Source organism: Pantherophis guttatus, chromosome 8, assembly GCF_059756535.1.
Source record: "Pantherophis guttatus breed Tessera chromosome 8, ASM5975653v1, whole genome shotgun sequence".
In the NCBI taxonomy this organism is placed as follows: Eukaryota; Metazoa; Chordata; class Lepidosauria; order Squamata; family Colubridae; genus Pantherophis; species Pantherophis guttatus.
The window spans coordinates 31,561,955-31,576,855 of NC_142070.1; the positions used below are offsets into that span (position 1 = coordinate 31,561,955).

The 14,901-nt window shown below is 34.8% G+C and overlaps 1 protein-coding gene across 2 annotated transcripts in view; it reads left to right on the forward strand.

The window, feature by feature from the left end:
* CLGN (calmegin) overlaps window positions 1–14,901 on the forward strand; it is a 33,290-nt gene that overhangs the window by 5,830 nt on the left and 12,559 nt on the right. For both annotated transcript variants that reach the window (XM_034401359.3, XM_034401361.3), the window contains exons 2-7: window positions 1,782–1,937; window positions 2,625–2,698; window positions 6,284–6,342; window positions 9,064–9,205; window positions 9,720–9,801; window positions 11,707–11,899. In XM_034401359.3, the coding sequence (XP_034257250.2) occupies window positions 1,791–1,937; window positions 2,625–2,698; window positions 6,284–6,342; window positions 9,064–9,205; window positions 9,720–9,801; window positions 11,707–11,899 (697 nt within the window). In that variant the 5' untranslated portion in view covers window positions 1,782–1,790. The remainder of the gene's footprint in view (window positions 1–1,781; window positions 1,938–2,624; window positions 2,699–6,283; window positions 6,343–9,063; window positions 9,206–9,719; window positions 9,802–11,706; window positions 11,900–14,901) is intronic.

Here is a 14,901-nt window from a genome sequence, read left to right on the forward strand (position 1 = left end):
TGGCCAAGACCATACAGTGATTTAACAGGACATGTTCCACTCAGAATAGGCCTCGCCATGGTTGACCAAAGAAGTTTAGTGCCCGTGGGTCAGCATCATATCCAGAGGTTGGCTTTGGGAAATAGATGTATGAGTGCTGTCAGCATTGCTGCAGAGGTTGAAGGGGTGAGAGGTCAGCCTGTCAGTGCTCAGACCATACACCATACGCTGCATCAAATTGTTCTGCAGAGCTGTCGTCCCAGAAGGAAGCCTCTTCTAAAGATGATGCACAAGAAAGCCCGCAAACGATTTGCTGCAGACAAGCAGACTTAGGACATGGATTCCTGGAACCATGTCCTGTGGTCTGATGATACCAAGATAAACTTACTTGGTTCAGATGGTGTCAATTGTGTGTGATGGCAACCAGGAGTACAAAGACAAGTGTGTCTTGCCTACAGTCAAGCATAGTGGTGGGAATGTCATGATCTGGGGCTGTATGAATGCTGCCGGCACTGGGGAGCTACAGTTCATTGAGGGAACCATGAATGCCAACATGTATTGTGACATACTGAAGAAGAGCATGATCCCCTCCCTTCGGAGACTGGGACGCATGATAAGATAACGATTCCAAACACACCTCCAAAACGACCACTGCCTTACTAAAGAAGCTAAGGGCAAAGATGATGCACTGGCCAAGTATATCTCCAGACCTAAACCCTATTGAGTATCTGTGGGGCATCCTGAAACGTAAGGTGGAGGTGCGCAAGGTCTCTAACATCCACTAGCTCCGTGACATCGTCCTCACGGAAGAGGACTCCAGCGGCAACCTGTGAAGCTCTGGTGAACCCTATGCCAAAGAGAGTTAAGACAGTGCTGGAAAATAATGGTGGCCACACAAAATATTGACACTTTGGGCCCCATTTGGACATTATCATTTAGGGGTGTACTCACTTTTGTTGCCAGCAATTTAGACATTAATGGCTTTGTATTGCGTTACTTTCAGGGGAGAGCACATTTACACTGTTATACAAGCTGTATACTCACTACTTTACATTGTTGATAAGGGTCATTTCTTCAGTGTTGTCACATGAAAAGATATACTTAAATATTTAGAAAATGTGAGGGGGTATGCTCACTTTTGTGACATACTGTGTGTGCATATTGCCAGGGTAGTAGTGAATTAGATTCACATGCAAATATTCTGTGATCAATTGCAGGCATTCTAGCATGTCATATATATGGATGACAGTTAAACTTGGATACAATTAAAATTATTTTGAGAATAATAATGTTGGTGGGTTTTGTATTACACTAAGAATGAATATATTTTTAAGAGCCATATGCACAGTGGTTAGAATGCAGTACTACGGGTTTATTCTGCTGACTGCTGGTGCCTGCAGTTCGATCCTGACTGGCTCAAGGTTGACTCAGCCTTCCATCCTTTAGAGGTCGGTAAAATGAGGACCAAGATTGTTGGGGGCAATATGCTGACTGTAAACTGCTTAGAGAGGGCTGTAAAGCACTGTAAACAGTATATAAGTCTAAGTGCTATTGCTATATAAGAAACTTCATAATTTTTCTAATTGGAAAATAAAGAAATTGGAGTTTCTGTTATGAAACACTTCTTTCCTTATGCCTATGTTCACATTGCAGCTTCAGCAACTAGATTAATTTATTTTAGTTGTCTGAAAAGATAAAAGCAAAAACTTCCAGCTGTAGCTTTGTTTGATTTATCTAAATCTTTAAACACCTGATTTAAAAAATAATAATAATAATACATTTGTCATAAATCCATTTTACAGGTTGTCAGAATGCAACATCAGTGGGATTTGTTATGTCTGAGTCTCTTACTATTAAGTTCAGTAAGTGCAGAATCTGAAGATCCAGAAGTTGAAGTAGAAAATTTTGACCAAAGTTCAGAAGACACTAACACTGAGACAGGCAGATCCTCCATGGAGGTAACATTTTTATGTATAAATTAAAATTTAAAATTATAGCTACTTGTCTGTACAGTTTACTGTTCTATTTATTATGACTTTTAGAAATAATAAAATACCAAGAATGTTATAAATTCCTGGACGTTTATTCAGACACAACACGTTACTTCTTTTTAAATTCATTTTGGTGCTATAGAATGTCATAAACTATGCCGTATAGTAGCGGATTTTCTTGATTCTTTTGTTTTTATATATATTCTCTTGTGACAGGCCTATAATATTGTCCTGTTTTTAATGCAGCGGACCTGTTACCAATAATGTTTTATCCTCACAGAGTCCTGAGAAGTAAAATCATGCTGTGCATAAATCAATAAATCAATTTATGAGTCTAAATCAGATGTATATCTTATTGTCTTATCTAGAGAAGTCATATTCATTATTTTTTAAAACTAAGCATTTATAAATAAATTAGAAATATAAAACTTAGATTATAATTGTGTGGTAAATGCACCAACTGTACATATATAAAAAACCAAATTGTGTAAAAACTATTGCTGCTGAATGCCTTACATGAATTTATCTCATGGAATGAAGTTCTTGATTGATAATGTACAGATATTTAATTTTCTTTTAGCACTTTTAATGTATTCACTTGTAGGTGCTGAACTGATTCTACTTCTTGTTATAATTTTTGTAAATTTTTGGTAGGTTGTATACAAAACACCAGCGCCTATAGGAGAAGTGTACTTTACTGAAACCTTTGATGATGCAATATTGTCCGGGTAAGTCCTTCTCAACAAAAACCCTAAAGTCATGAATATTTGCAGTTTAGATGGATAATTTACAGCTTGCTGCTTAGAAATAGTTACAGCTTGCTCACATGTTTTGAAGCGAGTTTTTTTTTAGTAAATAAAAATATTATGAAGATAAATGAAACTATGATGCTTCTTAAGCCTATTTCCCAGTCTGCTTGATTATAGCACAATTAAGTCTTGGCACCAGTTTTACCCCTTGCCATTGTTACAGTGTCCTCATCTCCAACAAATTGTCATTAGTGGTGTTAATATAAAAATATTAAAAAAATAAAAATTAAATTAAAATTCAAAAATGTCATTTTTTAACATTGCCCAAGGACAGCCTTCAGACCAGTGGTGGGTTGCTACCGGTTCTGTCCGGTTCTTTAGAACCGGTAGTAAAAGTGGCAGAAGGCTCTGCCCACCCGCCCGGATGTCATAATTGATGATCTGCGCATGTGCAGAACCTTCTGCGCATGCGTGCGCTCCCATTGCGAACTGGTAGTAAAGGTAAGTAGAACCCACCCCTGCTTCAGACCTGTAAAAAAAAGTAATCAAAGATAATAATAAAATGGGAAGGATAAGAGGTTTATTTCTTAAAAATTTCAAAAATTAAGAAAAACTTACATGCAAAGATAGGCATAAGGAAGGGAAAGGAGAAAAATATATAAAGAGATGTCGAGAATATATGCAAAAACAATGGATTCATATAAAATTCCCAAATTAATGATACATATGAAGGCTTGATCATTGAATTAGTATTAGACATTTTAGAAAGCAAAGTTAAATAGGTCCTAGAAAATATTGCTAATCACTAAGCTGTAGGAATTGATGAAAACACCAAATTGATTAGAAACCTATAAGATAATACAGTTAAAGCACTACATGTATTTCAGAAATATGTATGACAACACAGCAGTGGGCAAATACCAAAAAATACCAGTTTATCAAATACCAAATTCAATACAAGCTAGATTCAGAAGATGCAAAGGCATCAGAAATCATATCGCTAATATCTGGTGATAATGGAAATTACAAGTATATCTAAAGAAACATTTTTGCTTTATTGGTTATACAAAGTCTTTGGCTTCAGATTGCAGTATATTGTACTGGATTGACTCATCTGCCTATTGAAGAATTTATAAACTGATCGGAAACAATATTTAAAACAGAATACAGAACAAATATGTGATTCAGATTTGGAAAAATAATGCATCAATAACCAATGTCTGCTAGGATGAACGGAATAATGAACATAACCAATGTCTGCTAGGATGAACGGAATAATGAACATAACAATCTCCTGAAAATGCCCATGGCACCAACTTTGTATAATATTTAATGCTGGATTAGAAGAAATTGGAATTAAAATTGCTAGGAGAAATCTCTACAACCTGCAAATACAATAAGATTATGTTACAATTTCAATAAGTAAACTGAAGTAAATTTAAGGAATGCCTTCTTAAAGGTGGAAGAAGTGAAAAAGTCAATCTGCTGTTTTATATTAAAAATATATTTCATGAACGGACAATCTCAGCCCAATACAAGTAAATGGAAAAATTAAAGTAGTGCCAGATTTTGTCTTTCTAGGAATAGTGATTGCAGCCATGAGGAAAAGGGGTTAGGACAAGATAAAATATTAAAAGTGCAAAGACACTGACAAAGGTATGTATCATCAGGATTTTGGTTTTTCCAGCTGAATATATGGCTAGAAAAGCTGGACCACCAGAAAGGCCGAACAAGGAAAAATCCAGGGCTTTGGATTTTGAAGCTGGAGAAAATAGCAATACATTGGACCCAAATAAAAGCAAATCATCCAATGTTAGTTCACTGCTCACTGGAAGCCTAATAATGAAGCTGAAGCTTAACTATTTGGGACACATAATTCCAAGCAATTTAAAATAATCTCACTGGATTGGACTCTCTAGAAAAAAAATCACAGGCAATCAAAAAAGAAGCTAACAGAAGAGATTGTAGCTTGATGGTGCCACTAGTTATGCAAGCATAAGGTTACAAGAACTCAAGTAGTTACTGACAAATGATCCTGATTCCTGACAAAATTACAACAATTGGGTTATGAAAAGTTGGAAGCAATTGAATAAAATAAGTATCAGAAGCATAAACTCCTAAGGATTGTTGTATCACATTTGATTTAAAATATTTCTGTTCATTTATTAACTCATTGTTTTTATTTATAACATTTATCAACTATGATAAAACTATGCAGAGTAGCAATATATACTGAAATAATTGTATTAGATTTATTTTTTCACTTTGTAGATATCTGATATTTAAAAAGCATTTTAAAATGGATTGCTTGTGAACTACCTACTTTTCAGTTGTAATCAACATTTTTTCTTCAACTATTATTTAACAATTGAACAATAATGGAATAATAATAACACCATTCTCTAAATCTACACCTTTTTATAGAGTTATGACATGAAACTTGGAATTATATAAACATAACTTTCTTCAAAGCTATTCTTGCTCAAATTCAAACATGTAGTTTTACTATTTATATCAACAGTCATGAAAAACTGCTATTTAGAAAAATACATTAGGAAAGTCCTTGCGTTTTAAAAATGTCAGAAAGCTGTAGAAATATTTTTGTATTTCTTTCCTCTAAAGGAAGAAACATTTGAATCCAAAAATAAGAAAAGGTCCTATTTATAGGAGCTATACTATTCTCAGAATCCATAAGGCAATTTATATACACTGATAAATAATACAGCATTAATTTCAGGAAAAACAGGCAAAGAAATGTAAAATTGAGCTTTTTGAGTGAGCCCAGAAGTTTCCATTTTAAAAATCAGCTGTAAATCTAGAAGAATATGGTATTTATTCTAGTGCTATGCCAGGACCTGCATCTCTGTGAATGATCCTATGATTTCATGTTGATTATTTATTATTATATCTGAAAATTAGTAATTATTTGGGGATCAGTCATGTGGTGTTTGTGTTGTGTGGTGTTTTACATTATAAGATACCCAATGCTGAACAAATTGAAATGGGGAAAAATGTAACGAAATAAGTCATTGACTAGTTCTTAAGATTTCTATTTTTTTTTTTATAATTGCAGTTTGAATAGAATTAGTTCAGGAATAGAAGGAATTAAAAAGCACCTGGTCTTTTGCCAATCCAGGAAAGAGAAACCCGTGACCTATATCTCCCTCTACTGTAGCTAGTTGGAATGGTTGCTTGTGGATAATTTCTAATTTTTATTATTTTATCATGAATGCATATTGCAGTTTTATTGTTTTATGCATTGAAATGAATAATTTAAATCATTACTGAAAACTAGTTATTGAGTGATCAGAGTACAATTTCAGTTTAATTCTCATTAATAGTTTTCACTTGTTAGGGTTATCTTTTGTATTAAGGAGAAACATTTATTCCCCCTGCCCCCAGTGTTGTAATCTGAATTGATATAAACTTTTCTAGCACCTCAGAATTAGGTTATTTCAAATTTACCCATATATAGGTGAGACCAAACTTTAAATGAGTTACAAATGACAGTCTGAACCTCCTGGAATTTGTATGATCTGGTTGTGCTGCTGTTTTTTTAAATAGGTGGGTTTTATCTCAGACCAAAAAGGAGGATACAGATGAAAATATTGCAAAGTATGATGGTAAGAAATAAACTTCTTATTATTAATGAATTATTTGCTTTGTGCAAGTTTATTTGGATATTTTGTTTCAACGTCTAGTACTTCTCATGTATATTCTTTGTTGTATTGTTAATTAAAATTCCATACAAATTGCACCATGGCAGGTTGTACTTGTAGTACTTCTGGTTTTTCTCAATCATTTTATCATAATAGTATACTTATGGGCTCACAAGATGATAGTTAAAGATTAAAAGCAAAAACAGTTCCTTCTGACAATGCATTTTGTCTCCACTCAGAAATTCCTTCACTGTAGTTTAGCATGTCTCTTTTGTAATTCCAATATAAGAAAGCTATCCAAGTTACTCTTCTAGTTTATTATTATTATTATTATTATTCCTATGTATGTTCCCTTTAATTAGTACGATATTGGCCAATTTCATTTGCAAATCCAGTGTGACATCTTTTTCCGTATCATTCTTGTAATGTGGCATTTTAAAATCTATTTTCAAATCCATATTGAAATCAGCCCCGGTCTCTATTTTGTCCAATAAAATCTGCACCTCTTCTATAGCCTCTTTTAAACCTATTTTTGTAATAGCAAACAAGAGTCATTTCTTAGTGCATTTTCCCCAAATATCCTCGAATTCTTCCACAGTCAAATAAATATTGCTGCATTATATTAATAGGTTGCCTCTCTTTTAATTGTAATCTTTAGCTGTGTCTGGTTTCCTCTAGTCAACCTTCAAAGTTCCCTCTTATTATATGTGGGTTTTTTTTAATGGGAAGATTTCTTACGGTTAGTTTCAAAATCTTCATATATATTTTTGTAAAAAGTTGAATAGGCCATAAGAAATAGCTTTTAATACATCTATCCCATTAATCTGTTTATAACTTTCCAAAATCAACATTCTAATTATTCTTTTGCTGTTAATTCATTTTTTTTTCTTTTTAAAGTCCTTAAACGTGCGTAAAACTTTTTTCTTAGATAGAAGGAAATTCACCTGGATGTAATGAAACCAGCCTTTTCTCAAGTTTCTTAACTTCTATAAAGCCATTAACAAGCAGTTTCCTAAGGTAGTTAAGAAAGGAAGTATATGAACTCAGTGTTCTTCTAAAGATGCTGATCTGTCACTTAGTTGAGATCTCCCCCCCCCCTCGGACTCCCAGAGCACTAAAACCCACTGAAGACCGCCATCTTACGGTTTCCTCATGGGGAGCCTCTGTATGGAGCACTTGTGGGTAATTCCAGCCCATACTTGCTCTAAAGAAAAATCCTGAGGAACCAATCCTTTCACCAACTCCTCTTTCTACTGCAGCCATTGGCTTTGCTCTCTACAGAGTTGTCTTAAGTCTAACATTGCTTCTCCAGAAGTAGAAAATGGTACTTGTCATGAGCTAAGAGAAATATGGCAGAAAAGAGTGATTGGGCTTCACTTAGGGTAAGTGGGTTTGACATCTTTGTATGATTTCCTCCCTTCCAGTTCTCACTTTTCATACTGGGGAACGAGGTTCCAGGTAATTTAGAATCCAAGAATTGCTGCTATTTAATGCCAGGCTTGTCTGAAGGAAAACGTTACTCATCCATGATTTGATTATGGATGAGAGGGTTGATCTGGCCTCTACTTTCAAAACCTGGATGGTGGAGGAGGACAAAGGATCTTTGTCATAAATGTATCCATCCAGATTTCAAATTAAGATTGGGCATATTCTGAGGGGATGAGGGATTCCTTTTGTCATATGTGAGATTATGTTGGGATCAAGAGGCATTACTGAATGCAATTCCTTATTTGTAAATTGGGACTAGAAGAACTAGCTGGGTTGACTGCTTTTATACTGTTACTCCTAGTGCACTGTGGCATTCTTGCCAAGGCTGCTCAGTCTGATTGCTAAGGTGGTAGTATTGGGAGTCTTAATTTTTCCTCCCCTTGTCTGAAATAGCCCTAAGTTCATGGCTGCCATGACAATAATAGATTTGACTCAATTTACTTACTGTCTGGCACATGTGGGAGATCATACACAAGATCTGGCTTTTGTCTTGGAACAAATGTCTTCATTGGCATCCTTCAGTCTCAAAAGACTATAGTATCGTGCTCTGGAAAGAGGTCCTAAAACAGCATCTAGTGTGACTAAAAAGGCCAATTCGAGAGTGGCAATCCCTTCCACACTGAGGGCAGATACATTCTATCTCCTGCTCAGCCCCCAGATTTCACTGGTTCCGGGACTGCCTTTTTGCCTCAGCCTGCCGAACAAGTGTCTCTTCGAATTGGAGAAGGCCATGCTGTGTCTTTAGCCTCCAAGCTGAACGATCGGAGGTCAAGGTTTCCCAGTTGTTAATGTCCATTCCCAGGGCCTTTAGGTCCCTCTTGCAGATATCCTTATATCGCAGCTGTGGTCTCCCTCTGAGGCGCTTTCTCTGCACTAATTCTCCATACAGGAACAAATGTAACAATTTGAATATAAGAGACATTGAATTTTGGCCCTAATCATGGGCAGATCTCTGGTCAACCTTATACCTTTTTGGATTCTGGAAGGCTTTGATGACTTATCTGTTCCATTTTACAGAGAAGAAAGGTGCTCTTTGTCTAGTTGGTGGATTGATGGCACATGGTATTTGTATTCATTGGAGTTTATTTTTTATTTTTATGATAGATAGTTGATAGACAGACAGACACATTTCTTCTCATAGTTGTGTTTGTAAAATTTTACTTTTTTGCTTTTCTCTTGCTGTATTATCTCACTTAGGAAGATGGGAAATAGAACCATTAAAAGAAAACATGGTGCCTGGTGACAGAGGATTGGTACTAAAATCAGTAGCAAAACATCATGCAATATCAACTATGTTAACAAAGCCATTTCTTTTTGACAATACACCACTAATAGTTCAGTAAGTATATATTTACATGTGAAATAATGATAATAACCACAACACTCGATAGGTGAATAAATATGCCAAATCCAGTCTAAATATCTGACTGATTGTGCAACCAACTGTAATAATAATATATCCTGTGACAATTCCTGCCTATCAAACAACAGCTGCCTATCTCAGGTCCTTGAGAAGGACTCCATAGGTAGATAAAATTGCTAAATCTGGTTTAAACATCTAATGTGCAATGAACCATAATAATAATATTAATGCCCCTCCACTTCTAGCATCTGGTTTTCAAAACGCACTGTAATTATTTTTGGTATAAAAAGAGTACAAGATTAATATGTTACTTTAAATGTTCAAAACAAATTTAAAAAATTTTAGGTCAGTCACAGGGAGAAAAACAGGTACTAACTGACGCTAAAAACTGCATGACACAGTGCCTGAAGTAACTGGGAACTGGTAGCTAAAGAAGAAAATTAATTAATATTTATCTGCAAAAGAGTATTAATTTGTTTCTGTTATGCAGATATGAAGTGAACTTTCAGGATGGCATTGATTGTGGTGGTGCATATGTTAAACTTCTATCCAAAAGTGACGATTTGGATCTGGTACGTAGTAACTGCAAGAGATTATTTGATCCGTCATGTTGCAGTATTTGGAAGGAAAACTTCCAAACTTTCAGTAGTTATAATCAGTTTTTATTACTGAGGTTCATACACAGACAGGCACCACTTCCTATGATAGATAACTTACATACCTCAATTTTTATTATTTTTTTAGTAAATCAGCATACACTAGCCTGATATATATATATATATATTTCATTAATGTTTGCTGCTTATGGCTATTTTTTTCTCATCCTTCAGTCATATTCTTAGTAGTTTGTAAGGAAAAATAAAACTGTAATACAAATATTTATTTTTTTTACTTTAATTTATTGATTAGCCCTTGGGCCATATCAAAGTGCAGAGTTCCAGACACAAATTATTACTAAAATCTGATAACAACAGTTTGCAAGGAAAAATAAAACTGTAATACAAATACAGAAAACTAAACTAAATTTGATCTGAAAAGATAAAATGATACCAATCAGCAGGTTTGAAATTGTAGATAAAAAGGTTCAGAATATAAAAGGTTCATCTGGCATCACTATAAAATGAAAAATAGTAATCTAACATATCCCACCTGTTTCCCAAGAAGTTAAGTTTACGTAGTTCTTGCCTATCCCAATTTCAATATTGTAATAGTTCTACAAGGATAATTAAGATGAAATATTGTCATTGGTTGAAGATTAGTGACCTTCAAAGATACATTTGAATAATCTGTTATTAACTGAAATTTCTTATTTTTGTGTTAATTTATTGTAGAATTTGAGTTAGGATTTGAAAATACAGGAACTCACATTTTAATCTATTAATATTTAAACTAACTGCCACATGTTGTTGATATGTCATATAATTATAACAAGAAAAGGAAAGCATGTTAAGCATGGCTTCTGAAATTCGTTCCAGTACTTTATCACAAGTGGCCATAAGGGAGAGACATGTACTTTTTCTGGGTATTAATGTGACCCGTTGTTTCTCTATGTTTATATACTGTACTTGTATTGCATCTCTGAATGTATATGTGCATTAGGACAGAGGTCTCCAATCCCTGGGCTGAAACCCATTCAGAATTGGCCGTGAAAATGGCGGGTTAGCACACACATGCATGTAGCTCCCCTTGCACATGCAGCGGGCAAGCACATGTGCTTTCCCGCCATTTGTATGAAACCATCCCTTCTCCTCCCTCATCAATTTGTAAAGCCGGAGAGGTTGAGGACTGCTGCATTAGGAAGCACAAAACGATTTCCATTTGTTCTCCTCTGGGTCATGGAACTGGGAAAAAGGGAACTTAGAATGAAGCATTCACCAATATTCCAAGATGTTGGCTGACTTCCTCTTTTGAATGGAGGCACTGGGGGAATCTAATTTTCTGTAGCCTGTGTTCTCTGACCCAGCCCATTTTCAGACTCAGTCTTAGTTTTACTAGTTTCTTCTCCCACTAGAACCTTGGTCTTGTTTTTTTCATTTTTGAGTGAATTATTATGCTTACACAATGAACCTTGGAAGCCTTCATTGGAAGGTTAGTTTTAAATCTCTAGAACCAAATCAAATTATTATTTTCTGCTTGCTGCTAACATTTGGCTGTTTTTCAGCCACTTTTTTTTCTTGCAAGAGTCCTATTTTTGGAAGAGGATGGTTAGCAGCAGGAAATTCCTATGCAACTGCAAACACAGAAGATCAAATAATTACCTTTTTAGGTCTCATTCTGAACATTAATTATCAATTATGTATTGTTTTTTCCGTTTTGTTGTTATGAGTCACAACTAAAGAAATGCTACTAATTTCTAAAAACATTCTTTTAAATATCATTTAAAATAACGAGATATCAAGCTCTAATTAGTGCCAATCTTTTTTGTTGCAGAGTATTTTTCTTACAAACAAAATATTCTGTTCATTTTTATCCTACAGGAATATTTCTATGATAAAACATCATACACAATTATGTTTGGGCCAGATAAATGTGGAGAAGATTATAAACTACATTTTATCTTCAGACATAAACATCCTAAGACTGGGGATTATGAGGAAAAGCATGCCAAGCGACCTGATGTAGATCTGAAAAAAATTTATACTGACAGGAAGACCCATCTATATACCCTTGGTATTTTTTTGCATTTTTAAATTTAGAAAAATAAACTAGGGTGGAAATACTAACTTATATTTATAACTTACACTTACAAGCATATATTTAAAACACATGAATATGTTCTGCATTTTAAAGAAATATTAATTTTCTTTTGGTCATTCTGGGAAACTCAGTTTCTGTGTTAATAGTTTGATATTGCTGTCCGGGAAATGTTTGAAGAATAGGACAGAGACTTCAGAGAAAACCTAACAGAAATATAATTCTTTGTTTCAACAGTGCCATTTGCCTTTTTTACACTTACTGTATTTTCCGGCGTATAAGACAACTTTTTAACACATGAAAATCTTCTCAAAAGTCAGGGGTCGTCTTATACGCCGGGTGTCGTTCTCCTGTAACCAGGCAGACCAGCCTGAAAGGCTCTGACGAGCCTTAAATGGCTCTGGCGATCCAAGCTCTGACGATCCCAGCTGAGTTGCCTGCTAATTTTGCCTGAGTTGGATCGCCAGAGCCATGTAAAAGGAAAAAAGTTTTCCCCCTCCAGCTTGCTTACCTTAGCTGCTAGTTGCAACGCTTGCCTTGCTTCGCTTGCCTGAATCCATTCCATCAGCAAGCCACTCCCTGCCTGCAATCAAGCAGGCAGGGAGTTGTGGACTTCAACTCCCAGAATTCCTCAGCCAGCAAAACAAAGCTGGCTGAGGAATTCTGGGAGTTGAAGTCTACAAGTCTTAAAGTTGCCAAGGTTGGAGACCCCTGTTCTATTGGGTAAGTTTTTTCCCCTTTGGGAGCTTTAAAAAAAATAGTTAATTGGGGTTTTTTTTAGTTGTTCTTTTTTAGACCTAGCCATTTAAAGTTTAGGAAGTTTTAAATTTAGTTTCCATATAAAAATAAAATAAAATAAAGTAATATTTGTGCAGCTGTCTGAGATTTAGTGTGTTTCTGTAGTGTTTCACTCTAGCTACACAAACACACAAAATCTCACAAAGCTGTATGTGGAATTTTGTGTGTGTAAAGTGTGAAAGTTGTTTTTTTGGGCTTTTTGTGGCTGTGTGAGGTTTCTGCTTGTTGCAGGGGCCATTTTGGGTCTAGCACAGCTGCTTTTACATTGTGGGTGAGCCAGTTGTGTTGTGTTGTATGTGTAAAGTGTGAAAGTTGTTTTTTTGGGCTTTTTGTGGCTGTGTGAGGTTCCTGCTTGTTGCAGGGGCCATTTTGGCTCTAGCACAGCTGCTTTTACATTGTGGGTGAGCCAGTTGATCTTTTTTAATTTTTATTTGGTGTGCGTTGGAAGAGGGGTAGTCTTATACGACGAGTATAGCCCAAACCCTATATTTTAACAGGAAAAGTCAGGGGTCGTCTTATACGCCCAGTTGTCTTATACGCCGGAAAATACGGTAATGCTATATAGAAGCAGACATGTATAAAGGAAAGCAACTGACTACTGGAAACTTTAGATATTTCCTTACCTCAGTTTTATAATGAAAAATAGAGGAATTCTTATACTTGAAGATAAGTTTTCTTACAGTTACTAATGAAAGCAGTGGGGCTCATGTTCTCTTGACAGAACTCATAGGTAATGGAATTTTGCGAATAAAAGGATGTTACAATTCAGAGTGCCAGAAGCCTACAATTCTACTTAAATTTGTTTTGTAGATTAGGGCTTTTATATGGGTTAAAATTTAAAGCATTGCTTTATTCAATCTGATGCCCTACAGATTTGTTGGATTACAACTCCCATAATTCTCAATTATGTTTCCAGTTGGTAAAAATCTTTAGGAAAATAATAGTTTACTTGCCAGCATTAATCCTGTTTTATTGTTCCCCTCAAATTAAATGATGTTGCTGCATAGGATAATTAAGATTACTTTAAAGTGGATTGAAGCTTATCCTAAGGTACATTCTGATATTAACCATAAATCATTTTATTTTCAGATAATTGATCATATATGGGTCTTTGCATTTTATTATATAAGATGACAATTTAATAGAAAGTGAGAAGTTTTGAGGATTGTATCTATTTAGTATATGAATTTGTTTGCTTTTTAAAATAAAATTGAATCCTAAGAATTCTTCATATAGAGTAAGGTGCATTGACATAACATGTTATAACTTCTGAATAAATAGGGATAAAAATGTACTCCATGGGGTTTAGTGTTGTGCTTTTGAAGCATAATAAAACTTGAAGCAATATATTTTAAAAGAACAAAGATGGCAGTTTTGAAACGAAAAATTATTATTTAATACAAATATCCAATCCAGATGGATCATGTGCTTTTTTCTTGAAAAAGCTTGCTACTGTTTTAGCTGAACCTTTGTGTACAATTTTTGAAGTATCGTTTCAAACTAGTTCTCTGCCTGATCTATGGTCATCAGATATAGTTATACCAATCTTTAAAAAGAGTGACCCTAGTTCAGTTGAAAATTATAGATCAATTTCTTTGTATTGTGTTTCATGCAAAGTTATGATATCAATCATAAACCAATCAATTGTTCACCACTTAGAGACAAATAGCTTGCTATTTTGGCTTTAGGAAAAACCCATCCTGTAATTTACAACTTTTGCACTGTAAAAATATCTGGACTACATGTCTTGATCAAGGTAAAGCTGTAGATGCAATTTACATAGATTTTTGTAAGGTTTTTGATACAGTAGTACATGATAAACTGCTGTTGAAATTAAATTCTTATGGCATTTCTGGACCTTTGCACAAGTGAATTTCTGCTTTCTTGTCTAATAGACTGCAGAAAGTCAAAATAGGGAACTTGCTGTCTAATCCTGCATAGTTAACAGTGGTGTTCCGCAAGCGTTTTAGATCCCACACTTTTCTTGCTCTATATCAACAATTTATGTGATCAACTTAAAAGCAATTGTGTCCTTTTTGCCAATGACGTAAAATTATTTAATATTACAGATAATTCTGTTGTTTTGCAAAGTGATCTTGACTATGTATCTGAATGGTCATCCATATGACAACTTCAAATTTTGATTAATAAATGCTTTGTCTTACATATTGGTAAACGTA